This window comes from Geospiza fortis, unplaced genomic scaffold, assembly GCF_000277835.1.
Source record: "Geospiza fortis unplaced genomic scaffold, GeoFor_1.0 scaffold393, whole genome shotgun sequence".
In the NCBI taxonomy this organism is placed as follows: Eukaryota; Metazoa; Chordata; class Aves; order Passeriformes; family Thraupidae; genus Geospiza; species Geospiza fortis.
In genome coordinates, this window is record NW_005054738.1 from 74,991 (window position 1) to 101,568 (window position 26,578).

Genomic DNA, 26,578 nt, shown 5'->3' on the forward strand with positions numbered 1-26,578 from the left:
TCACAGACCTACTGTGGTCAGGCAGGGCAGAAAGGATGAGGTGTTGGGGAAGGGACAGGGCAGGGAGGCAGAGGAGTGACAGGAAAACAGCGATTCAGACTTCCAGAGGGCAGGGTTAGATGGGTATTGGGAATACATCCTTCCCTGTGAGGGGCTGGGATGGAATTCCCAGAGGAGCTGTGGCTGCCCCATCCCTGGAAGTGTCCAAGGCCAGGCTGGAGCCACCTGGGACAGTGGAAGGGGTCCCTGCCAATTGTAGGGGGGGGAACGAGATGATTTTTAAGCTCCCTTCCAACCCAAACCTTTCTGGGATTTTATGAAACAAACCTTTCCACCTTGTGTAAATCCATCCTCTGGAAGAAGATTCTTTTTCTCATTAAAAAAAAAAAAAACAAACTCTAATTTATTTTGTAAGTAGCCCTATAACAAATCTTTGTCACTTCAATTCCAAGTGCTGTTTTCACCTTAATTTAGCCCCTGTTCCTGTGGAAATTAACCAAGCTCAGCTTTGTTAGGGCCAGCCTTACTCAGAGCATCATTCTGGGCGCAGGGAGGTGGGAGCCCTGGCAGGGGAAGGGCTTTGGGGTTTTCATCCAAAGCCATGATTTCATGTGGAATCTGGGATTCCAACGTGCTGACAGCAGCATTTGTCTGGCTCCTCCTCCACAGCCTGGGACAGCAAGTGAGTCATGGAAGGCGAATGGATTTCACACATGGCACCTACGTGAGGACACAGAGCAGCCCTGGAAGACTCCGGGGGCAAATCTCCCTGGAAAATACCCCCGAGTGTAAGATCTGAGGGCACAAACCAGCCCTGCAGGGCTTCAGGGGCAAATCCGGGCTGGAAAATGTCCCTGAGGGCAAAAACCAGCCCTGCAGACCTTCAGAAGCAACTGCGGGCTGGAAAACACCTATGAGAGCACAAAGCAGCCCTGCAGGACTTCAGGGGCAAATCCTGGCTGGAACAGATCCCTGAGGGCAAAAAACAGATCTGCAGAGCCACAGAGGGAAATCCTGGCTGGAAAATACCTGGGAGGGCACAGAGCAGCCCTGCAGGGCCCCGGGGGCAAATCCTCATTTGAGGGGGCAAATCCTGGCTGGAAAATGTCCCTGAGGGCAAAAGCCACCCCGCAGGGCCACAGAGGGAAATCCTGGCTGGAAAAGACCTGGGAGGGGACAGAGCAGTCCTGCAGGGCCCCAGGAGCAACTCCAGGCTGGAAAATATCCCTGAAGGCACAAATCAGCCCTGCAGGGCCTCAGGGGCAAATCTTGGCTGGAAATACCTGCGAGGGCACAAAGCAGCCCTGCAGGGCCCCAGGGGCAAATCCTGTACGGAAAAGATCCCTGAGGGCAAAAATCAGACCCGAAGGGCCTCAGGGGCAAATCTTGGCTGGAAATACCTGCGAGGGCACAAAGCAGCCCTGCAGGGCCCCAGGGGCAAATCCTCACTGAAAGGGGCAAGTGCTGGATGGAAAATACCCCTGAGGATACAAACCAGCCCTGCAGGGCCCCAGGGGAAAATCCTGAATGGAAAAGTTCCCTGAGGGCAAAAATGAGACCTGAAGGGCCCCAGGGGCAAATCCTCACTGAAAGGGGCAAGTGCTGGATGGAAAATACCCCTGAGGATACAAACCAGCCCTGCCTGAGGCAGGATTCAAATCCTGGATGGAGGGGGCAAATCCTGACTGGAAAAGTTCCCTGAGGGCAATAATGAGACCTGAAGGGCCCCAGGGGCAAATCCTGTCCGGAGGGGGCAAATCCTGGCTGGAAAATACCCACGAGGGCACAAAGCAGCCCTGCAGAGCCACAGAGGCAAATCCTGGCTGGAAAAGGTCCTCTGTGGCAAGTGGTTACAAAAGAGCTTCTGAAAAATGGATAAATTCCCTTCCAGGAGCCCTTTCGGTGTCAAATATGTGCAAACCCACGTGGTGCCGCTCGGGGTTACATCAGAGCTGAGGAATCCTCGGATTCAGCCACTCGGAAAAGAAGAATTGCCCGGAGCTTTAAAGGGCCACGGGCCTCTGGTCAGGGCTCACGGGGAGATCAGAGCAGGACCTGCAGATTCCATGGCTCAGCCATTCTCCAGATGCTTCCAGTGGTGCTGACACCACAAACAGAGCCCAGGGAAGGGTAAAGAAAGAGGCTGCTGGGGCAGGAAATGGGTCAGGGAGTGGGGCAAGAGGCAAGGAATGGCGTTGGCATCTCCTCCTCATCCTCACCTCTGCCCACACCACTTTGGACAACTCACTTAAGGCTTCCCCCTTCCTTTTCCTTATTCCTCCTCCACCTTTGTGTCTTTTATTTGTCTACATTTACCACCCAGTTTTGCAAATCACTGGTTCCCCCTCTCCCCCTCAGCTGCAAGAATTCAGTTCTCCAAAATCTGAGCTAGAACATCCCCCAACCCCTGGAAAACAGGATTTATCCAAAAGTGCTACTCACATAGGGTTCATAGGCTGGGCTCCAGTTTTGAAAGCTCTTGTAGCCCTCAAGAATTAAAAATAACCCCTGTGATACCTAAATTTGGTACATCTGAGGCAATTTCAGGTGTTCCAGGGGTCTGATGTAAGAGGGGATTTGAAACCTCTCCAGTGGAGCCTGAGAAATCCATTTGCAGCACCAAGTTTCTCCTGAGCTTGGCAGCTTCTCCTGAGCCTGGCAGCTTCTCCTAAAACCTTGCAGAGTTTTTGAGTACGTGCTGTCAGGAAGGTATCAGAGCCCCAGGGCATTCCAGGCCTCCCCAGGCTGCTTTCCAAACCCTGCTACTCGCTTCTCCCTGGTGCAATTTAGGAAATGTTTCCAGCTTTTGCCTTGATGGAGAAATTGTGTTTACCCAGGGCTGTCAGAGGGAACTTTGTTCCCCTGCTTCCCCTACCCTGCCTCATTTTCTTCACCAGGAAAAGAGTAATCGAAGCCTTAAATGCGCTTGGAAGCAGCTCTGGGTGCTGAAGATCTCCAAGTGTTTTTAATAAAAGCCTTTTAAAGGGATTAACCCAAAGGCCAGGGAGCCAACCCTTCAAACTGTGCTGGAAAAGCACCTGGGAAAAGATGGGAAACAGGAGGAAATTTGCACTGGCAGCTGCAAAAGTGGGAGAGGGAGTTTTCCATCTGTGATTGTGGGATTTTTCCATCCTGTAGGAAGCCCTGGGTAGGTTTGAGACCCACAGTTAGGGGAGGATCAGCTCTGCTGCACATTAAAGTGGCAGAAAGGGACATTTTCATTCTGGAGCTGGCATCAGCAGTGTGCTAAAGCCCACACACGGTTTTCAAAAGGGACAGCCCTGTCCCTTTTCCTTGGATTTAGACCAGCTGGAGGCCACAGCCAGGCCTTGGAAGGAGTTCACACCTGGGTGCTGCTCCAGGTGCTGAGTTTTGTGGTTTTGTGAGGAAGCAGCTCCACAGCTCAGCCCGCTTGAGTCCTGGGTCACTCCAGATGTTGAACATCTGCCTGGTGCTTCCCAGGACCAGCATTCCCGTGTTCCACCTCTTCCTCATCATTGAACATCCCTGTTCTGGCTGCTGGGCCATCCCAGGGAATGTCACCCAGGTGGGAAACCTGGAAAACACCCAAGGCCAACAGAGGAGTCAAAGGACTCGATCTTGGAGGTCTTTTCCAGCCTTAAGGATTCCTGGGAGGGAGCAGCAATTCCCAAACTCCTTCTGTGCAGGAATCAGGTTCAGAGAGAGCAAACTGCTTCTTCAAAGGCCAAAAAACAGGGAATCCTATCCAGGATCCTGAGGATTCAAACCCAACCTCCTCCTGAGGATCCCTCTGCAGCAGGGAACACAACAGAGCCCCTAAAGCAGCCACGTTCTCATTGAGAATATTTGGGTTTTCCTCTCCTGATCCAACAGATTTGGGATTTCCCTTTCCTTCCCACTCCTCCAGCCAGGCAGGAGCTCTGTTCCTAAATCCCAACACATCCACCTGTCCCTGGCAGCTGCCAGAGGCTGAGGGGAGAGCACAGAGCAGGGCAAGAAGGAACAATCCCTCCCTGATGCACTCCTGCACCTTCCAGGCACCTCCCCCTCGCGGATTTCCCAAGCCAGAGGGTGGATTTTAATGTTCCAAAGCCCTGGATGGATCTGGGAATGCCTTGCTGGGATTTATGCTATCAGAGCATCAGGCAGAGAAAGAAAAGAGCCCACTGAGGCTGAGGAGGAGAAAAGTCACAATGATGCAAAAAAACCCCACAAAACCTTTTAAAAATGCAAAGCTTGGGAATGCTGGCAGATACTTTGGGATTTGCCTGCTATTTTTGCAATTATTTCTGCAGCTTAACAAATCAAAAGAAGTTGTTCCAGCTGTTTCCAGAAGAGCTCTGAGCACAGCAGGAGTGGGCTATCCATGCCTCCAGAATTCAAGATCCCTATATTTGCCATTCCAGGACTCAAAATCCCTGTATTTCCCACTCCAGCACTTGAGATCCTGAAATCTCCCATTCCAGCACTTGAGTATTTCCCACTCCAGCATTTAAAATCCCTGTATTTCCCACTCCAGGCTCAAGATCCCTCTATTTCTCACTCCAGCACTCGAGATCTCAGAATTAACCACTCCAGGATTTCAAAGTTCTCTATTTCCCCCTTCCAGGCTGGGCATTTGGACATTTCTTCCCCCCTGACTGGCTGGGCTGGCTCCTTGTTGGTTTTTGTTTTTTTTTACAGCAGTGAAAACCAAGGTGTAAATGGAAATTTGGGAAAGCATTCCTGGGTCCAATGTGCCACCTCAGGCTTTGGACAAAGCTCTCCCATCTCATCCCTCTCCCCCGGAGATGCTGACTCAGACATGAAAAGAAATCCTGCTCCAAGCTGAGATTCTGTTTAGTGCATCCAGCCCTTTTGGCGTCGTTATTTTTTTTTTGGCCTGTGTTTGCCAAGGAGGACAAAAAAACGAGCAAAACAGCAAAAAATGAGGCAACATTTCATTCCTGGAGGGAATTAATCTCCTGATAGCTCCAACAGGCCACAGGGACATTTTAAGGGTCTGTCTGAGAGCAAAACCAGCCCCAGTGCCATCCCCTTTTGATCCCAGAGCTGGTTTAGAGGAGGGAATTTTAGAATTTTTTCTGAGAGCAAAACTAACCCCAATCCCACCCCCTTTTCCCTTCCAGAGCTGGTTTAGAGCTCTGGAGCTCAGGAAATTTTGTCTGAGAGCAAAACCAACCCCAAACTCTTCCCCTTTTTCTTCCCAGAGCTGGTTTAGAGCAGGAAATTTTGGGATTTTGTATGGGAGCAAAACCAACCCCAATCCCACCCCCTTTTCCCTTCCAGAGCTGGTTTAGAGCTCTGGAGCTCAGGAAATTTTGTCTGGGAGCAAAACCAACGCAAATCTCTTCCCCTTTTCCCTCCCAGGGGTGGTTTAGGGCAGGGAAATTTTGATGGAGCAACTCAAGGGTTTGCTCAGCTCTGAACAAAGAGCAAAACCTCAGAGAGGAATTCAAGCCACTGCAGAGCTCGGCTTTGTATTGGAAAATTCAAGAACAAAGGATCAGAATAAGCGCACTGAGGGTTCTCCATGAGAAAGGGCTGCCGGGAGCTTTTTTCCCAATAATTCTTTGGGGTTGGAATGGTTTCCTCTGGCTGCAGAGGTTTTGTTACACCAGGGCTGTTCAATAATGCAAATGCAAGCAGAAATGGTTCATCCTCCAACAGCAGCTGGGCTGATGGTGAAAACAGATCCCAGAGAAAGACTGGGAGCAAACAACACCTAATGGATAAAGCAGATTCCTGAAACCCCCCTCTCTGTGCTCCATGGACGTGTGGAGGGCGATCCCACCACAAGGAAAACTCTGGGATCGAGAGAAAGCTGAACCCTAAACCATGGAGGGAGGCAAAGATGGGATTTGGGAAAGGGGGAGAGGGACAGGATGGGGGGAATGGTTTGGGATAGAAAGTGGGCAGGGATTGGATGGAAGGAAAGGCTGGGATGGAATTCCCAGGGCTGGGATGGAATTCCCAGAGCAGCTGTGGCTGCCCCTGGGTCCCTGGAAGTGCCCAAGGAGAGGCTGGAGCACCCTGGGACAGGGGGAGGTGTCCCTGGGGATGGGGTTTAAGCTCCCTTCCCAATCAAACCATCCCAGGATTCCACAATCTCAGCTGGGACTTCCAGCATCCTGCAACACAAATGAGTAAAAAATGAAGGAAAAATGTGTGAAACTCTTCCGTGCTGGGCCGTGTTTCCCTCTGTCCCATCCCTTCCTTGCCAGGAGCCACGTCCAGGGCCCCAGAGCTGCTCCTCCCCAGTGGGACACGTCCCCTGGCAGAGGCTCCAGCTCCGTTACGAAACCAGGGACTCGCAGCCGGGGCCAGCCCAGGGAGAAGGGTTTGTTCTGAGCCCTCACAAAAGGACTCTGGCACGGAAAAGTTTTCACATGAGCCTCGACTGCTTTTGTTTCCACCCTCTGAACCAAACGCTTCCCCATGGCTCCGGATCCGACGGCAAAATCCCACCCAGCTTTGGGAGCATTCCCTGCGTTGTGTGCCATGTGCTGTGTGCTGGCAGGTGATGCCCAGGATGGGTTTTTTGGGGCCCTCTCCGTGCCCAAACCCAGCTGCTCCCTTTCCTTGTGAAGGGCCCTGAGGGCGCTCAGGAATCAGTCCAGGGAGAGCATCCTGTTCCTAGAAATCCCAGGCTCACACGCTGCCCTGGTGCTGAATCACCCTGGAGTTTGGATTTCCCTCTGCTCTGTCCTTGGATTTTTTCACTTCCATTTTCATTCCTCTCTTGCTTTAAGAGCTCCATGATCCACTCAAACTCCTCTTTCCTTCCCTAAGCCTGACCTATTCCACTGCCCCTTAAATAAAACCTATATAAATAGGTTTTAATCATTTAATAATAGTGAAATCCTTTTTCACTCCCAACTGAGCTCCAGGATTTCTCAGCTTCCAAACATCAGGAATTAAGGCTGAAACTTCAACAAGAAATTGGGGTTTTTCCTCCAATCCTCAACACAACACAAAAATCTTTCCACAGGGGCTTTGTCCATCATAAAAACCTTCACTTCCACTAAAACCTCAGCCACCAGAGGAAAAAGACTCTTTTTTCTTCACATCCATCGGAATGGGTGAAATCTGTTTGGGTTTAAACATCTGCAGCTGAGCCTCTGAGTCACCCCAAGGTCCTGGCTGTTCAATAAACACGGCAGGATGGGACAAAGCTGGGGGACAGAGCTGGGCTGGGGCTGCACAGAAGGGTGAGGGAGCAGAGTTTGAGCCAGGCTTAGGGGCCAGGAGCAAACCCAGCGCAGATTTGGGCTGCCAAAAGCCTGGCTGGGCTGGGAGAGGCTCCGTGGAGCACGGGCAGGGCGAGGGGACAGCCCTGGGGAAGGCTGGGGACACCAGGGAGGGGACAGAGCAGGAGCAGGGGGCTGGAGAGGCTTTGGCATGGGCAGGCTCAGCCTAGGGCAGGCTCAGCCTAGGGCAGGCTCAGCTTAGGGCAGGCTCAGCTAAGTGCAGGCTCAGCTTAGGGCAGGCTCAGCCTAGGGCAGGCTCAGCTTAGGGCAGGCTCAGCCTAGGGCAGGCTCAGCCTAGGGCAGGCTCAGCCTAGGGCAGGCTCAGCCTAGGGCAGGCTCAGCCTAGGGCAGGCTCAGCTTAGGGCAGGCTCAGCTAAGTGCAGGCAAAGTGTTTGGATCAGGCACTGGAAGCTGGGAAAATTTATTGCCAAGGCGCAGCAAGGTCAGGAACACAGAATTAATTACATTAGATCTGTGCAAAAGACCTCCAAGCTCATTAAGCCCAACCTCTGACCAATCAGCACTTTCTCACCCAGGCCACCCCACTCTGTCCTTAGGAGAAGTTCAATATTTGAACAGAAAAATGATCTTTACAGGCCTTTCCAACCCAAATCCTTCCATGAGTCCCTGATTCCAGCGCCCTGACCTGCCACAAAGGAGCCACTGAGGCAAATGATCACGCTCACACAGCACTAAAACATGGTGGATCGCCCCAAAATCAGGTTAATTAACATTTTCCTGAGGTGAGGAGATGCTGAAGACCCTCCCAGACACACAAAGCAGCAGAATTTTGCTGCACTTGGGCTTTGGTTTGGAGGATTAAACATTCACAGCACAGGGAAACTCAAACCCTGTTGTCACAACAAACGGGCAAATAAAACTTTTCTAATTAAACACTGAGGGCTGCAGCAGACACAGATGGGCTGGGGGTGACAAATCCCCACCGTGGGGACAGAGATTCCATGGATTTTCATGGCAAAAAGCTGGAAAAGGAAGTTGTACAAAAAATTGTAATAATCTAAAAATGTAAATGACAGAGATGGCCATTCCCCTTTTTGTTGTAGAATAATTTTCCTCTGAGGACGGGGCTTCAGGTGCCTCAATCTCAACAGCACTGAGTGAAAAAGAGAATTGAAACTCTTGCACCTATTTTACTGTTTCGAGAAGGAAAATATGTAGATTTTTTTCCAGGTCTTCTACAGTATTTTCTTATTCTGAAGGTGTCATTGTTGAGTGCTGCGAGGAGCAGGGAGTTGGACTCGATGATCCTTAGGGGTTCCTTCCAACTAGAGATATTAAAAGGGGGAGATTTACCCGGGGACAAGGCACAAGCTTCTCCCCTTCCCTCCTGCACCCCCAGCTCAGTCTGGCCTCACACAGAGCCTGGTTTGACTGCAAACCCCTGAGCAGGACCCAGCAGAGCCTTTTCCCCCTCGTTAAAAATCCGCAATTAACCAGAATCATGGGATGGTTCGTGTTGGAAGGGACCCTAACCCCATCTCATCCCACCCTGGGACACCTCCCACCACCCCAGGCTGCTCCAAACCCCATCCAGCCGAGCCCTGGACACTTCCAGCCGTGGCTGAACCCCCTTTTAACGCAGCACAACCGAAGCCTTTGAGCCACGGGGCTTTGAAGGGAGATTTTTCTGCCTCACAAGGACCCAGAGGGGAAATGCAGGCCAGAAATAGCAGCCAGACCTGTCTGGCCACCGTCTGGCCAAAGCCCTGGGCTGGCCCCAGGTACCAGAGCTATTTGGGAGCTGCAGAAATCCGATATATTTAGAGCCTGGCCTGTTTGAAGGCTGTGTGGGCGCACGCAGAGGAAGGAGGTGGACAGCAAATATTTTGTTCAGGATGTTTTGGGGCGGGCATTCAATAAACTCCCTCTGGCGCATTGATTTAAGGAATATATTAAGGTAAGAGTCAGCCACTGTGGCCTTGAAACGGCTGGAAAAGGCAGGAAAGCAGCTGCAGGTGGGTCTGGAATGAGCTGGGATAACACAGAGTGACTGCAGGCACTGTTGGAAGGGCAGGGATGGCGTTCCCTGCTCGGGGAGCACACAGGGAATTTGGATTTCAGAGCTCCTGACACCCAGCGGCTCCATCACCCTCCCAGAAATGCTCTAAAATCTGCCGTGGAAGTGGGAAACAGCAAAAAAAGGAATTTTAACAAGGGAGGGATGGAATTCCGGTGTTGCCAGAAGGATTAACCCCTTCCTGCCTGTCTCCCTCTGTGACGGCGGTCACAAGGGTGTTTGGGATGAAGGAAGAGACGTAGATCTGACTCGATGATCAGAAGGCTTGATTTATTATTTTCTGACCTATACATCTATTTAAACTACACTAAAAGAAAAAGAAAGGAGAGTTTCCAGAACCTGCTACCTAACCTAAGAACAGAAAAGTAAAGAATGATAACAAACCCCGCTCTCTCGGCACAGTCCGAGAGAGCTCTCAGTTCTGGATTGGCCATTATTTCTAAACATCCAATCTGGGCCAATCCAGACAGACCTGTTGCATTCCACAGCAGCAGATAACGTCTGGTTGCTGAACTTCTCAGCTTCAGCAGGGAAAATCCTGGGAGAGGATTTTTCATAAAAGAAATGTCTGTGACATCCCTCCTCCTTACCACAACTCTGCCACCATTCGCCCTCCCCCAAAACCCTTCAGGGTTTGGATTGAAAATGCCTTTAAAGATCATTTTTCTGTTCAAATATTGAACTTTCCTAAGGACAGAGTGGGGTGGCCTGGGTGAGAAAGTGCTGATTGGTCAGAGGTTGGGCTTAATGAGTTTGGGGGCCTTTTGCACAGATCTAATGTAATTAATTCTGTGTTCCTGACCTTGCTGTGCCTTGGCAATAATTTTTCCCAGCTTTCAGAGGTCAAGCACTGCCCCTTCCCAGCAGGAAAAGGATGGAAGAGCTCAGGGATGGGAAGAAGTGTGACATAACCCTGCAAGCATGAGCTGTGATGGGAAGGGATCTGTCTGAGCACATCCACATGGAATGGCTGGGTGATTTGTGGCCGTGGAAAATCTCACCCTATCCCACTTATCTGCGGCTTTTCCAAACTGGGCAGCGGAGCTGAGCCGGTGTCCAATGAAAATGAGCTCGGCTCAGGGGTTATCGAGCTGCTTCTGAGGGGGCTCCCTGTGGGGCAGAGCTGAGCCAGCCAGGCCAGATTTGGGCAAAACGTCCCCGTGCAGGGCCCCGTCACCGTGGGATTCCCCCTCCCTGGTTTTCCATGTTCCCAGCACTTCCCAGCCCCAGGGAATCTGCACCAAAGGGGCTTTAACACACATTCTAAATGATGAGGAAAGGCTGGGGGAACTGGGATTGTCCAGAAGTTTTGGGGTGACCTCACCGTGGCCTTGCAGTGCCTAAAGGAGCTACAGAAACATGGAGAGGGATTTGGGACAGGACACAGGGAATGGCTTCCCACTGGGAAAGGGGAGATTTGGGTGCAGCATTGGGAAGGAATTCCTGGCTCTGAGGGAGGGGATGGGATTCCCAGAGGAGCTGTGGCTGCCCCTGGATCCCTGGGAGTGCCCAAGGCCCCCCTCAAGGTGAAGAAACTTTTCCCAGCATCCAACTAAAGCTCCCCTGGCCCAGCTCCAGCTGTTCCCTCTGATCACAGGCACCAAAATCTGCCCTTGCTCCTGTTAATCCACAGGCTGGGCACAGTCAGATCCATTTGGGAATCACAACCAGCGTGGGAATGCAGGATCCAGCACCCAAGCTTGGTTTAGCACCTCCAGCCAGGCCTGTTTAGTAAAGCCTGGCTTGGGCAGCAGCTGAAGGACAAACGGACAGATCTCGTCCCCCGGGAATCCCGGTGGGATTGCGCTGGTTCTGCTCTGTCAGCGCAGAAGCTGATGGAGAGCCCTGACCACAGCAGAGCTCAGAGGAAATTCCAGCCCCCTCACCCCTCATTCCAAAGAGAAAACATCACTGGGACAAGCTCTGGGCTCCAGCAGGAACCCAGGAGCTCACAAACGATGATGTTTCCCCTGGTGAATGCAAGGAACGACCTGCGGGATTCCCAGACGTGTTGGGAAGGGCAAAACCTTCCAAACTCGCCTTCACAGGAGGCTTTGGACCCCCCCAGTTGAGGTTTGTGACCCCCTGGGTCATCCTGCTCCTCGTTTTTGGCTCCAGCCGTGCCCCACTGGCTGCTGAGCAGATAAAGCAAAGATAAGAGTGGGGAAACTCAGAGGGGGAAGGAGCTGGAACATTTGACAGCCAGTTGTGAGCGCAAGGAGCTGCCACGATGGCATCCCAAACATCCCAACTCCTCACCTCCAGCCTCGATCCTGCTCAGGGAGAGCAGCAGGGAAGGAGCCCTGCAGCTCCAGGGATTTGATTTTAGAGGGAGAGAGGAAAAACCAGCTGGGTTTTGCAGAATGGAAGCAGTGGTGCTGTGGGAAGGTTCGTGAAATTCAGGGAGAATCAGAATCCTGGGAGGGTTTGGGTGGGAAAGGAGCTCAAAATCATTCAGAGAGATAAAGAATCCTGGAATGGCTTGGTAGGAAAGGAGCTCAAAAATAATTCAGGGTGAAACAGAATCCTGGGAGGGTTTGGGTGGGAAAGGAGCTCAAAATCAACTCAGGGAGAGACAGAATCCTGGAAGGGTTTGGTAGGAAAGGAGCTCAAAAATAATTCAGGGTGAAACAGAATCCTGGGAGGGTTTGGGTAGGAAAGGAGCTCAAAATCATTCAGGGAGATAAAGAATCCTGGAATGATTTGGGTAGAACAGGAGCTTAAAACCATTCAGAGAGAAACAGAATCCTGGAATGGTTTGGTAGGAAAGGAGCTCAAAATCATCCAGGTTGCTCCAGCCTGGTTTTGGACACTTCCAAGGATCCAGGAGTAGCCACAGCTTCTCTGGAATTCCATTCCAACCCCTCCCCAACCGCACAGGGAAGGTTTTCCCCCCCGATTTCTAATTCTAACCTGCTCTCTCTGTCAGTGTGAGGCAGGCAGGGCATGGGCAGGGGCTGCAGCCCCACTCAGCACAGCTCCTTAAAAATAAATCCACTTCTCCCTATTCCATCCCCTCCTCCTGCTGAGGGATCCAGGCTTCTGCTCCAGGAATCGCTTCAGTCTCATGATTCATCTGAAATTTCAGCACCCCCAGAGCAGCAGCCGAGCTCATTCCCAAATATCTGAGGAGTTCCACTCAGCCAGCCCCGTGCTGAGCTCATGGAAAGGCAGAGCCCTCCGAAGCTGCCGTGATTAATTCAGCCCGGGGTGAGGTGACCTCTGTCTAGACTAAAGCAGATTTTCTTCCAGGTGTTTTGAGGACTCTCTGTGGCTTCAGAGGAGCCAAAGCCACCCCTGGTGTTCCACGCTCCCGCCTCATTGCCTGAGACACAAGGGAGCCATTGATGGAGCGGCTGGGATGGTCCCTCCTGAGGCAGGGGAGGCGAGGTCAGGGTGGGGAAAGGAATTGAATCCCTCAGATCCTGCAGCCTTTCCTTTCCTTTCCTTTCCTTTCCTTTCCTTTCCTTTCCTTTCCTTTCCTTTCCTTTCCTTTCCTTTCCTTTCCTTTCCTTTCCTTTCCTTTCCTTTCCTTTCCTTTCCTTTCCTTTCCTTTCCTTTCCTTTCCTTTCCTTTCCTTTCCTTTCCTTTCCTTTCCTTTCCTTTCCTTTCCTTTCCTTTCCTTTCCTTTCCTTTCCTTTCCTTTCCTTTCCTTTCCTTTCCTTTCCTTTCCTTTCCTTTCCTTTCCTTTCCTTTCCCTTTCCTTTCCTCTGAATTTCCTTTCCTTTCCTTTCCTCTGAAGAGAATGGTTAATTTCAGAGCTGGTCTCTAAACACTTTCCTGTCCTTTCCTGTCCTTTCCTTTCTGCAGCCCAGCCTGGGTTTTCCCTGGATGCTCAAAAGGAGCTCTGGAAACACTTACAGGGGGGGTCTCTCCCTAAATTTTGGCCAAGGGCAGCCAGGGAATTGAGATAGTGAAAAATCCAAGAAAACAGAGGTGCCTGAGGCACCACAAACTCCCCAAACTGAGGAGATAAAGGAAAAAAAAATCTATTTTTCCCCCTCTGAACAGCTCATCCCAGCTCCCTTCCAGCCCAGCATTTCTTTATCCCGTGGGATTTCTGTCATTTCCCCTTTGGTTCTGTCATTTCCCCAAATCTCCCCTCAGCCTCCCAGTGAGAGCCCAGAACCTTCCCCACGACTTCCTCACTTCCAGCCCTAACCCCACATTCCCACAAATGTTCCCATATTTTTATCGTTGCTTTTTCATCATCGCTCATCCGAACAACACAAAAATATCTTTGTATCTTCCCTTGAAATCCAGCGTGGCTGCAGGAATTATTCCACCCCAAATCCAACCCTTCACACTGCCCCCATTAGCCCCGAGAGCTCCGAACTGGTCCCAGTGTTAAAAGAGGAGAGAAAATTCAGGATTTTTTGTCCATTAGAACTAAAAAAATCAGGAAGTTCTGTGAGTACAACACAGATTTTGTCTCTTTAAATTCATTCTTTGAAATATTAACAGAACAGGTTTCAATTTTGAAAAATTGTTTGAGGAACTGGAATAATTTATAGAAAAAATTAAAATAAATCTCTGATTGTTTCAAATTCTTATTATTTATCTGATAATGTGGATAAATAATATGTGGGATTAACATGGGATAAATTGATAATTTATGTCATCCCAGCCATCCCAGTCCACAGGATGCTCTGAATCAGAGTTTTTACCCCATTTACCTCAATTTGATTAATCAAAGGCACATTTTGTCTCTAAATTCATCCTCTGAAACATGAAAAGAACAGGTTTCAATTTTGGAAAATTGATTGAGGAACCGGAATAATTTATAGTAAAAAGTTTCAAATTCTTATTGTTTATCTGAATTTCTGAAATTGGAACCTGAATTTTTTCTCTCCGGCCCAGGCAGGAGCAGCCAAGTTTTAATTCCAGAGATGGGATCAATATGGGATAAATTGATCATGTGAATGAATATGGGATAAACATGAGGTAAATTGATAAAGGGAATAAATTGGGACAAATTAATAAGGTGAATAAATATGTGGGATAAACATGAGATAAATTGATAGTGGGAATTAATATGGGATAAATTGATAAGGTGAATAAGTAGGTGGGATAAGGGATAAATTGATAATGTGAGATAAATATAGGATAAACTGTTAATGTGGGATAAACATGAGATAAATTGATAGTGGGAATTAATATGGGATAAATTGATAAGGTGAATAAGTAGGTGGGATAAGGGATAAATTGATAATGTGAGATAAATATAGGATAAACTGTTAATGTGGGATAAACATGAGATAAATTGATAGTGGGAATTAATATGGGATAAATTGATAAGGTGAATAAGTAGGTGGGATAAGGGATAAATTGATAATGTGAGATAAATATAGGATAAACTGTTAATGTGGGATAAACATGAGATAAATTGATAGTGGGAATTAATATGGGATAAATTGATAAGGTGAATAAGTAGGTGGGATAAGGGATAAATTGATAATGTGAGATAAATATAGGATAAACTGTTAATGTGGGATAAACATGAGATAAATTGATAGTGGGAATTAATATGGGATAAATTGATAAGGTGAATAAGTAGGTGGGATAAGGGATAAATTGATAATGTGAGATAAATATAGGATAAACTGTTAATGTGGGATAAACATGAGATAAATTGATAGTGGGAATTAATATGGGATAAATTGATAAGGTGAATAAGTAGGTGGGATAAGGGATAAATTGATAATGTGAGATAAATATAGGATAAACTGTTAATGTGGGATAAACATGAGATAAATTGATAGTGGGAATTAATATGGGATAAATTGATAAGGTGAATAAGTAGGTGGGATAAGGGATAAATTGATAATGTGAGATAAATATAGGATAAACTGTTAATGTGGGATAAACATGAGATAAATTGATAGTGGGAATTAATATGGGATAAATTGATAAGGTGAATAAGTAGGTGGGATAAGGGATAAATTGATAATGTGGGATAAATATTGGAAAAATTGATAATGGAAATAAATATGGGATAGATGGATAATGTGAATAAATAGGTGGGATAAATACAGGATAAATTGATAATGTGGGATAAATATTGGATAAACTGATAATGTGGCATGAACATGAGAGAAATTGATAATGGGAATAAATAGATGGGATAAATCTGGGACTAATTGATAATGTGGGATAAATATTGGAAAAATTGATAATGGAAATAAATATGGGATGGATGGATAATGTGAATAAATAGGTGGGATAAATACAGGATAAATTGATAATGTGGGATAAGTAGATAATGGGAATAAATATGTGGAAGAAATATGGGATAAATTGATAATGTGAATAAATATGGGATAAATTGATAATGGGAATAAGTATGGGATAAATTGGTAATGTGGGGAAAATATGGGATAAATTGATAAGGTGAATCAATAGGTGGGATAAACATGACATAAATTTATAATGGGAATATATATGAGATAAATTGGTAATGTGAATGAATCGATGGGATAAATATGGGATTAACTGATAATGTGGTATAAATATGGGATAAGTTGATAATGTGAATAAATAGATGAGATAAGTATGGGATAAACTGATAATGTGGTATAAATACAGGATAAGTTGATAATGTGAATAAATGGTGAGGTGAATAAATATGGGATAAGTTTGATAATGGGAATAAAAATGGGATAAATTGATAATATGAATACACATGTGACAAATGTGGGATAAATCGATAACATGAACAAACATGAAGGATAAACATGTGATAAATTAACAATTTCCATCACTTCCAACCATCCCTATCCACAGAACACTCTGGACCATCATTTTCACCCCAATTACCTCAATTTGGTTAATCAGCATCATTTTCACCCCAATTACCTCGATTTGGTTAATCAGGGAGTTGTCAAACTTGAAGCCTGGGATCCTCTTCTCGCTGCACACCACGCCCACGTCCTCGGTGTGTTTGCAGTCGCTCACGCCCCAGCCGTTGGAGCTGCAGGCGGCCAGGCTGCTCTCCTTGCCCGTGCAGTGCACGTTGTCCAGCCAGATTTTCCCTGAAAAAGGAGGAAAACACAGCTGAGATCCCAAGAGGAGGGATCTGGGCTGCATTCCCTGAATCTGGATTCCAAGGAATCCTCCCTGAAAGGCAGGGAAGTGCTGGGTCTCATTCTTGATGTGACAATCAAGGTGAATAAAGCAGCACCTCAAGCAGTGCACGTTGTCCAGCCAGATTTCCCCTGGAAAAGGAGGAAAGCAAAGCTGAGATTCCAAAAGGAGGAATCTGGGCTGGATTCCCTGAACTTGGATTCCAGGGAAGTTCTCGGTTTTCCTGTCCTTTATCCACTTGGGAATAAAAATCCACCTCCAGCCTGTGCTGTTCCAGGGATCAGTGATGGAAATTCTCAGTGGGAAAGATCAAAGTGTGAAAATAAAAGTGAATAAAGTGGCACCTCAAGCAGTGCACATTGTCCAGCCAGATTCTCCCTGGAATGGGAAAAACCATAACCATAACTGAGATTCCAAGATGAGGGATCTGGGCTGGATTCCCCGAATCTGGATTCCAGGGAAGTGCTGGGTCTCACTCTCGGTGTGAAAATCAAGATGTGAAATCTTGGTGTGAAATTAAAGCGGCACCTCAAGGATTGATGGATTGGGAAAGGATCTGGCCCATGGATTTTCCCGTCCTTTATCCATTTGGGAATAAAAATCCACCTCCAGCCTGTGCTACCCCAGGGATCAGTGATGAAAATTCTCGGTGGGAAAAACCAAGGTGTGAAAATCAAGGTGAGTAAAGCAGCACCTCAAGCAGTGCACATTGTCCAGCCAGATTTTCCCTGAAAAAGGAGGAAAACACAGCTGAGATCCCAAGAGGAGGGATCTGGGCTGCATTCCCTGAACCTGGATTCCAAGGAATCCTCCCTGAAAGGCAGGGAAGTGCTGGGTCTCATTCTTGATGTGACAATCAAGGTGAATAAAGCAGCACCTCAAGCAGTGCACGTTGTCCAGCCAGATTTCCCCTGGAAAAGGAGGAAAACACAGCTGAGATTCCAAGAGGAGGGATCTGGGTTGGATTCCCTGAATCTGGATTCTGGGGAAGCGCTCAGTTCTCACTCTCGGTGTGAAAATCAAGATGTGAAATCTTGGTGTGAAATTAAAGCAGCACCTCAAGGATTGATGGATTGGGAAAGGATCTGGCCCATGGATTTTCCCGTCCTTTATCCACTTGGGAATAAAAATCCACCTCGAGCCTGTGCTGTTGCTGGGATGCTGATGAAAATTCTCAGTGGGAAAAATCAAGGTCTGAAAATAAAAGTGAGTAAAGTGGCACTTCAAGCAGTGCATGTTGTCCAGCCAGATTTTCCCTGAATGGGAAAAAGCACAACTGAGATTCCAAGAGGAGGGATCTGGGTTGGATTCCCTGAATCTGGATTCCAAGGAATCTTGCCTGGAAGGCAGGGAAGTGCTGGGTCTCACTCTTGGTGTGCAAATCAAGATGTGAAATCTTGGTGTAAAAATAAAGCGGCACCTCAAGGATTGATGGATTGGGAAAGGATCTGGCCCATGGATTTTCCCATCCTTTATCCATTTGGGAATAAAAATCCACCTCCAGGCCATGTTGCTCCAGCACAGTGATCAGATCCATCACAGGGAACAGTGATGAAATTTGTCAGTGTGAAAAACCGGGGTGTGACAATCAAGATGAATAAAGCAGCACCTCAAGCAGTGCATGATTTTCAAACAGTCAGATTTTTCCTGGAAAAGGATGAAAACACAGCTGAGATTCCAAAAGGAGGAATCTGGGCTGGATTCCCTGAACCTGGATTCCAGGGAAGCAGCTGGGTCTCACTCTCAGTGTGAAATTCAGGATTCCCTGAATCCTGAACCTGGATTCCAGGGAATCTCCCTGGGTCTCACTCTTGGTGTGCAAATCAAGGTGAATAAAGCGGCACCTCAAGGATTGATGGATTGGGAAAAGCTCTGGCCCATGGATTTTCCTGTCCTTTATCCATTTGGAAATAAAAATCCACCTCCAGCCTGTGCTGCCCCAGGGATGCTGATGAAAATTCTCAGTGGGAAAAACCAAGGTGTGAAAATCAAGGTGAATAAAGCAGCACCTCAAGCAGCGCACAAAGTCCTCTCTAAAATACATCCTATAAACTGAGATTAAGCTCATCCAAGACAATAAAAAATACAATAAAAATAAAGTAAATTTTTAAAATTGAAATAAAATAATATCAGGCTATTCATTCTAGTCTCTCATTAAGACATTTTTGTTAAATATCCAAATTTGCAAAGACTGTAAAATTCTATCCATGATCTACATTTCAGCATGCTCCACCTTGGCAAAATGCTGCCATTAAGAATCGTCATTAAATGCCAGAATAAAAAAGCATTATCCTTTAATGGAATTAGTTAACTTTAAATTTTAACTTTTAAATTATTAATTTATTTATATTTTAAGACCAAAGTAAAGTTGTCAAGTTGGGAAAAGCTCCAACCCAATAGCTTTTCCCATCCTTTATTCATATAGGAATATTAAATTAATAAATTTAATCAATGTTAAATTAATATATCAAATAATATATTAAATTAAGAATATAATTAAATAAAATAAATTAATTAAAATTAATTTCATGTTATATTAAATTAATATTAAATTGGAATTTAATTATGGTATAAATAATATATTAAATTAATGCATTTAAACTTATTTAAAATATTAAAATAAGAAATTAATACAGAAATCAGGCCCCTTAGAACCAGAATTGGGAAGAGCCCCCCAGAGCCTGGATTTGGGATTTCCCTGGGAATTCTCCCTCCCGTGTGACCCTGTGGCCAGCCCGGTTTGTTTTCCAATGTCACGGCCTCTTCCTCGCTTGGAAATCTCCAGCTCTGCCTCTAGAGCCAAAATCCACAACTTTGGGAGCACATTCCAGGTTTGCAATTTCCCTCAGGCCCCACTCACTCTTTTATGGGACATTTATAGGTGTGAGCACTCAAAAACTGCTCAAATCCACCCAAACAGCACCTGCGGCCCTCCTGAGTGGAATTTTATCCCTGTGGGATCCAGCAGGCTCCGGGGAGGGCAGGAAAAATCCTCAGCAGGACAAGATTCAATCACAAATCCCAATAAATCCCGAGCAATCCCTTGGGGTGTCCGTTATCTCACAGATCCGTTGTTATTCCTGGATTATTTCTGAGTTTTCCCTCTCAAATTTGGTGATTTCAGGAATTCCCGGCTGTCACAAACAAACGTTCTCCTTTCCAAGGGTTTGCCCAGCAGATATTTGGGATTCAGGTGAGATTTTCCACATTTCCACCAGGTGTTAAGGTTCGGGGGGCGAGAAAGAACGTGGAAAACGCATCCCCAGGACAAGGGGAGTGGTTTAAGGTGAAGGAGGGGAAATTTAGATGGGATTTTGGGAAGAAACTCCTCCCTTGGAGGGGCTGGGATGGAATTCCCAGAGGAGCTGGTGCTGCCCCTGGAGCCCTGGAAGTGCCCAAGGCCAGGCTGGAGCACTGAGGACAGTGGGAGGTGACCATGGCAGGGGGGGATAATTGGATGACTTTAAGCTCCTTTCCAACCCAAACCATTCCATGAGTCCAGTAGATAAAATCTGGGATGAGGCTGAACAGATTTTCCCCACCAGGAGCAGCCTGAAGGCACCCAAAATGGTTATTCCCGGCATAATTGTTATTCCCATATAACCCAATAGTTGCTATTCCCATATAACCCAATGGTTGCTATTCCCATATAACCCAGTAATTATTCCCATATAACCCAATGGTGGTTATTCCCGTATAACCCAATGGTTGTTATTCCCATATAACCATTCCCATAGGGTATGAACTGTTCAGACCCCTTTGGAGGCACAGACCAGACCATGACACAGAACTTTTCCCTAAAATCCAACCTAAATTCCCCTGGCACAGCTCCAGCTTTGCCTGGATTCTGTTCAGGGAACAATCAGAGGCGCCCCTGGGCAGGAGCAGATCCCAAAATTTCTCCCCTCAGTCTCCTCTTTTCTGAGCGCCCTCAGCTGCTCCAGACCCTTCCCCATCCCCGTGTCCATTCTTTGGATGCTTCCAATAATTTCACAGCTATTCCCATATAACCCAATGGTTGCTATTCCCATATAACCCAGTAATTATTCCCATATAACCCAATGGTGGTTATTCCCATATAACCCAATGGTTGTTATTCCCATATAACCATTCCCATAGGGTATGAACTGTTCAGACCCCTTTGGAGGCACAGACCAGACCATGACACAGAACTTTTCCCTAAAATCCAACCTAAATTCCCCTGGCACAGCTCCAGCTTTGCCTGGATTCTGTTCAGGGAACAATCAGAGGCGCCCCTGGGCAGGAGCAGATCCCAAAATTTCTCCCCTCAGTCTCCTCTTTTCTGAGCGCCCTCAGCTGCTCCAGACCCTTCCCCATCCCCGTGTCCATTCTTTGGATGCTTCCAATAATTTCACACCTTTTTTTACCCCTCAGATCCCAGATCCACTCAGCACAGCATGAAACACCCCAAACTTGTCAATTAAACTGAAATTAGGGATTCTTGGGAGATGGAGAGGCTCCCCCAGTGCCCTGGGATCCCAATCCAAGGTCTCTCAGATGTTCCAGACCCTTCCCCATCCCTGTGTCCATCCTTTGGATGCTTTCCAATAGTTTCACACATTTTTTACCACACAGAGCACAGCATGAGAAAGGAACATTCAAAACTACCAATTAAACTAAAATTATGGATTATGGGGAAGTGGAAAAGCCCTGAAATCCCAATCCAAGGTTCTTTATCCCAATCTCCAAGCAATTCTCCATCCCTGTGTCCATCCTTTGGATGCTTTCCAACACTTTAACATATTTTTTACCTCACAGAGCAGAGCACGAGAAGCCAACACTCAAAACCATCAATGATACTGATCATTGATGATCAATACCAAAAATCAGGGATTATTGGATGTTGGAAACATTCCCCACACTGCTCCAAGATCTCCTCACCTTCTCCTTTCCTGTACTTGGAGCTGGGCAGCCAGGACACGGCCTTCAAGAGAGAAACACCCCAAAACCATCAATGAGACCGAAATCAGGGATTACTGGGAGATGGAAAGGCCCTTCCAATACCTTGGGATCCCAATCCAAGGTCCTTCAGCTGCTCTTCCCCATCCCTGTGTCCATCCTTTGGATGCTTTCCAACACCTTTTTTACCTCACAGAGCAGAGCACGAGAAACCAACACTCAAAACCATCAGTGAGACTGAAATCAGGGATTATTGGGAGAGGGAAGGACCCTCTCTCTTTCTGAAGACCCCCTCACCTTCTCCTTTTCCATACTTGGAGCTGGGCAGCCAGGACATGGCCTCCAAGAGAGAAACACCCCAAAACCATCAATTAGACTGAAATTAGGGATTACTGGGAGCTGGAAACATTCCCCAGAGTGCTCCAAGACCCCCTCACCTTCTCCTTTTCCATACTTGGAGCTGGGCAGCCAGGACACGGCCTCCATGTAGCCCAGCTCCCAAGAGAGAAACGCCCTAAAACCATCAATGAGACTGAAATCAGGGATTACTGGGAGATGGAACGTCTCTCCCAATGCCCTGGGATCCCAATCCAAGGTCCTTCAGCTGCTCCAGACCCTTCCCCATCCCTGTGTCCATGCTTTGGATGCTTTCCAACACTTCAACACATTTTTTACCTCACAGAGCAGAGCATGAGAAACCAACACTCAAAACCATCAAAGAGACTGGTCATTGATGATCAATACCACAAATCAGCGATTATTGGGAGATGGAAAGATCTCCTCCCTCTTCCAAGATCTCCTCACCTTCTCCTTTCCCATACTTGGAGCTGGGCAGCCAGGACACGGCCTCCACATAGCCCAGCTCCCAGCCTGAGAGAGAAACACCCCAACAACACCAATTAAACTGAAATTAGGGATTATTGGAAGATGGAAAGGCCCTCCCAATACCTTGGGATCCCAATCCAAGGTCCTTCAGCTGCTGCAGACCCTTTTCCATCCCTGTGTCCATCCTTTGGATGCTTTCCAACACTTTAACACATTTTTTACCTCACAGAGCAGAGCATGAGAAACCAACACTCAAACTAATTGATGAGACTGATCACTGATGATCAATACCAAAAATCAGGGATTACTGGGAGCTGGAAACATTCCCCACAATGCTCCAGGATCTCCTTACCTTCTCCTTTCCCGTACTTGGAGCTGGGCAGCCAGGACACGGCCTCCACGTAGCCCAGCTCCCGGCACACCACGTGGGCGGCGTGGATGGAGAAGTCGTCGTCGCACACGGTGCCCCACTCTCCGCCGTAGAACACCTCCACCCTGCCCTCGTTGTGCTTCCTCTTCTGCCCCGCCAGCCTCAGCTGGATTTTGGGCACGTCTGGGGCTCTCTGGGGCGGCTGGAACACCTGGGGGGGCGGCTCGGGGTAGCCGGGCAGGTACGGCCAGGGCTCGTACTGGGCACAGCTCAGCCCGGCCAGCAGCAGCAGCAGCAGCAGGCAGTGGTTGGAGGGAAAAACTTGGGATCTTCCCATTTTCAGCACTCACAGTCCTCAGAGGCAGAGCCAGGCAGTGCGGGCAGGGCTGTCCTGGAGGAAAATCAGGTTTTAATTAAAGTTTGTAATGATTCAAAATTGATATGATTTATAGTATTAAAGCATTGATACTATTTCATTTATTTCTATATGTTATTATTTATTTTATTGTTTATTATTTCTTATTTTACTTTTGTTTGTTCATATTATTTATATTATTATTTAGTATTTATATTATCATTTATTATTTATATTATTAATTATTATTTCTACTATTAATTACTGTTTCTATTCTTAATTATTATTTCCATTATTATCTTGGAAATTGGGGTTACCTCCAATGCCACCTGTAAAAACCAAAGTCACCTCAATTATTTCCTGTGGGGTGGGACAAACAAACTGAAACCTCCCCCATTTAGAAGTTTAGATCAACTTGCCACATGATTTCACCCCAAAAATCCATTTTCCCCAGGTAAAATTCTCTGTGTTGGGAGGTGTAGCAAATGATTTTCCTGTTTTCCTCCAGAAATCCAGCAGGAAAACTTCACCCCAATCCTGCAGGACAGAACTGAACCCTTTTTTCTCCCCATCGAGAGCCCAAACCCATCAGGAGCAGTGGAAAACCAGGAGGGTGAGGAAATCCCGTGGCCAGCAGTGAGGGATTTATCCTGAACTCCGGGTTCCCAGTGGGATGAAAGATTTATTTCTGTTCCTGCATGCCTGGTTCCATCTGTACAAACTCAAAACATCACCAGACACTTGGCAGAAGCCTTGGATGACCCTGGAATAGTGGAAAACGTCTCCAGGTTTCGGTTGTAAGTCTGGATGGGGATTTGTTGGCGTCCAAGTGCTCCACGAGCACAGTTTAAGGTGGGAACAGACAACTTCTCGTGATTCACGAGAGGAATTTCATCCAGGAATGGAATCCTGTGAAATCCTGTCCTTTTCCTGCTTCCCACTGACGCCCAGGCACGTGGAGCGGTCAGGCAGGACACGTGGGGATGAGGATTCCATCATTCCCAAGTGAAGCAGTGCCAGAGCTCAGGGGGAAAATCCTCCCCAGACCTTGGGAGCTCCGTTGGCTCCTGGCAGCCACCGGAGGGGAGGGAGGATTTGGCTCCAAAGGAGATGTCTAGGAACTAAAACTCTCCGAAATTTCAGCTAAATCTGGTCTATCCTTTAAAAAAAAAATCCCAGAAAAATCACATCCTCACATAGAGATACAAAATCCACGAACAGCCTTCAAAGCTGAGGAGCACATGGATCAGAATTCCAGGACATTTCCAGGGCTGTGCCTCAGTTTCCCTGTGGGTGCAGCAGGGATGGGGCTCAGGAGATTCCTGCGAACGAAAAGGATTTTGCCGAGGAAGGGAGAAATGAAACAGAAGCTCGGGGACTAGAGCCCGGGATTGGAGGGGAAACAGGAAAAGCCAGAGGAGGTTTTCCAACAGATCTCATAAATCAGGATGGGGCGGGAAAATGAGAGGGGAAAAAATCTTGGAAAACAAACATTGGGTTTCCAGGAGCCAATTTATTTGTAGGTCAGGAGGTGAGGCTGAGAGAGAGGAATAAAACCAGGTGCTGCCCCAGCCTGGGGAGGGCTGGAGGGGATGGGAGGAGGGAAATGCAGCTGCTGCTCCCTCTGGAGCGAGGAGAGGGGATTTTCCAACGGGAATGCAGCTGGCAGGGCAGGATCAGAGGGATCCCGGATCCAGGAGCTCCAGAAGGATCCAGGAGTTCCAGAGTGATTCAGAATTCTGGATCCAGGAGCTCCAGAGGGATCCAGAATCCCAGATCCAAGAGCTCCAGAATGATCCAAGATTCCAGATCCAGGAGCTCCAGAGCGATCCAGGATCCCAGATCCAGGGGATCCATGATCCTGGATCCAGGAGATCCAGAAGGATCCAGGAGTTCCAGAGTGATTCAGAATTCTCGATCCAGGAGATCCAGAGGGATCCATGATCCTGGATCCAGGAGATCCAGAGTGATCCAGGAGCTCCAGAGTGATCCAGAATCCTGGATCCAGAAGATTCAGAGGGATCCAGGAGTTCCAGAGGGATCCAGAATCCTGGCTCCAGGAGATCCAGAGGGATCCATGATCCTGGATCCAGGAGATCCAGAGTGATCCAGGATGATCTGTTCCACCCCTAATCCTGGCTCCAGGAGATCCAGAGGGATCCAGGAGCTCCAGTTCCTGGACTGGTCCCAGCCATCAGCCCTGACCCCAAGCCCAGCAGCACCGGGCTCTGAACAAACCCCTGGAGATGTTTGGATGGACACAGGGTGGGTTCAGCCCAGGGGACAAACAGGGGCTGGGAGGTGCTCCTGGATGGAGAGAAAATTCCAGGGATCCCCCCGGATCTTGGCAGGGAAGGACGGGTGGGAATTGTCAGTCCAAACCCCAGAGGGGAGGAGTTTCACCTCAGCAGAGCCTCGAGCTCTGCAGCAAGATCTGGGCAGCTTCAGGTTTCATTTTTAAACATCTGCATTGATCTGCTCCATCCCTAAACATCTGTCTTGGTTTGTTCCGTCCCTCAACAACATCTGTGCTGATCTGTGCCGATCTGTGCCATCCCTAAACATCTGTATTGATTTGCTCCACCCCTAAACAACATCTGCATTGATCTGTTCCACCCCTAAACATCTGTCTGGATCTTCTCCATCCCTAAACATCTACATTGATCTGCTCCATCCCTAAACATCTGTCTTGGTTTGTTCTATCCCTCAACAACATCTGTGCTGATCTGTGCCATCCCCAAACATCTGCGCTGATCTGTTCCATCCCTAAACATCTGCATTGATCTGCTCCACCCCTAAACATCTGCATTGATCTGCTCCACCCCTAAACAACATCTGCATTGATTTGCTCCACCCCTAAACATCTGTCTGGATCTGCTCAATCCTTAAATATCTGTATTTATCTCTTCCATCCCCAAACATCTGTCTTGATTTGTTCCATCCCTCAACAACAACTGTCTTGATCTGTTCCATCCCCAAACATCTGGTTTGATCTGGTCCACCCATGAACATCTGTCTGGATCTTCTCCACCCCTAAACATCTGTATTGATCATGTCTGTCCCCAGACATCTGGTTTGATCAGCTCCATCCTCAGTGGCTGCTGTTCCTTGCTTTTTAAAGCATTTTTAAACCCTCAGCAAACCCTCCTCAAAAACGAAATTGGGCTGCAGAAGCTCTCCCGAAAAATTCAGCTGAGGAGGCTGATTTAGCCCCAAACTCCCGGCTGGGTTTAGAAAGGGTCATTTTTTGGGTCTCTAAAGGGTCATTATTTGGTTTCTAAAGGGTCGTTCAAGCTTTCCCAGGGCTGTCCCACACACTGAGAACGCAGGGCTCTGTTTATAAATATTTGTATTTCTATTTCTGGGAGCATCTGGATGGTCCTGCAGCCACGTGAGGGAAATTTGGGAAGGAAAAGGCAGATAAAGAGTGGAGCAACCTCCCAGTCAAACCCTGCAGCTGTCAGAGATAGAGCAGCACTTCAGCATCATGAGCGGAACATGAAAAAATTCCCCTCTTGGGCCAGTTTTGGTTTATTTCTGAGCCTCCAGAAAGCTCCATGTTAACTAAACCTGAATATTGGAGAGGAGAATGTCAACTAAACCCAAATATTGGAGAGGAGAATGTCAACTAAACCCAAATATTGGAGAGGAGAATGTCAACTAAACCCAAATATTGGAGAGGAGAATGTCAACTAAACCCAAATATTGGAGAGGAGAATGTCAACTAAACCCGAATATTGGAGAGGAGAATGTCA

At 47.5% G+C, this 26,578-nt stretch overlaps 1 protein-coding gene across 1 annotated transcript in view; it reads right to left on the minus strand.

Annotated features, from left to right (window-relative positions):
* The window catches only part of LOXL2 (lysyl oxidase like 2), a 79,233-nt gene that overhangs the window by 36,491 nt on the left and 16,164 nt on the right, over positions 1-26,578 (minus strand). Inside the window, exons 2-3 of the mRNA XM_031065332.1 lie at positions 22,451-22,859; positions 16,126-16,301 (exon numbers count right to left, since the gene is read on the minus strand). Of these exons, the coding sequence (XP_030921192.1) occupies positions 16,126-16,301; positions 22,451-22,805 (531 nt within the window). The 5' untranslated portion in view covers positions 22,806-22,859. The remainder of the gene's footprint in view (positions 1-16,125; positions 16,302-22,450; positions 22,860-26,578) is intronic.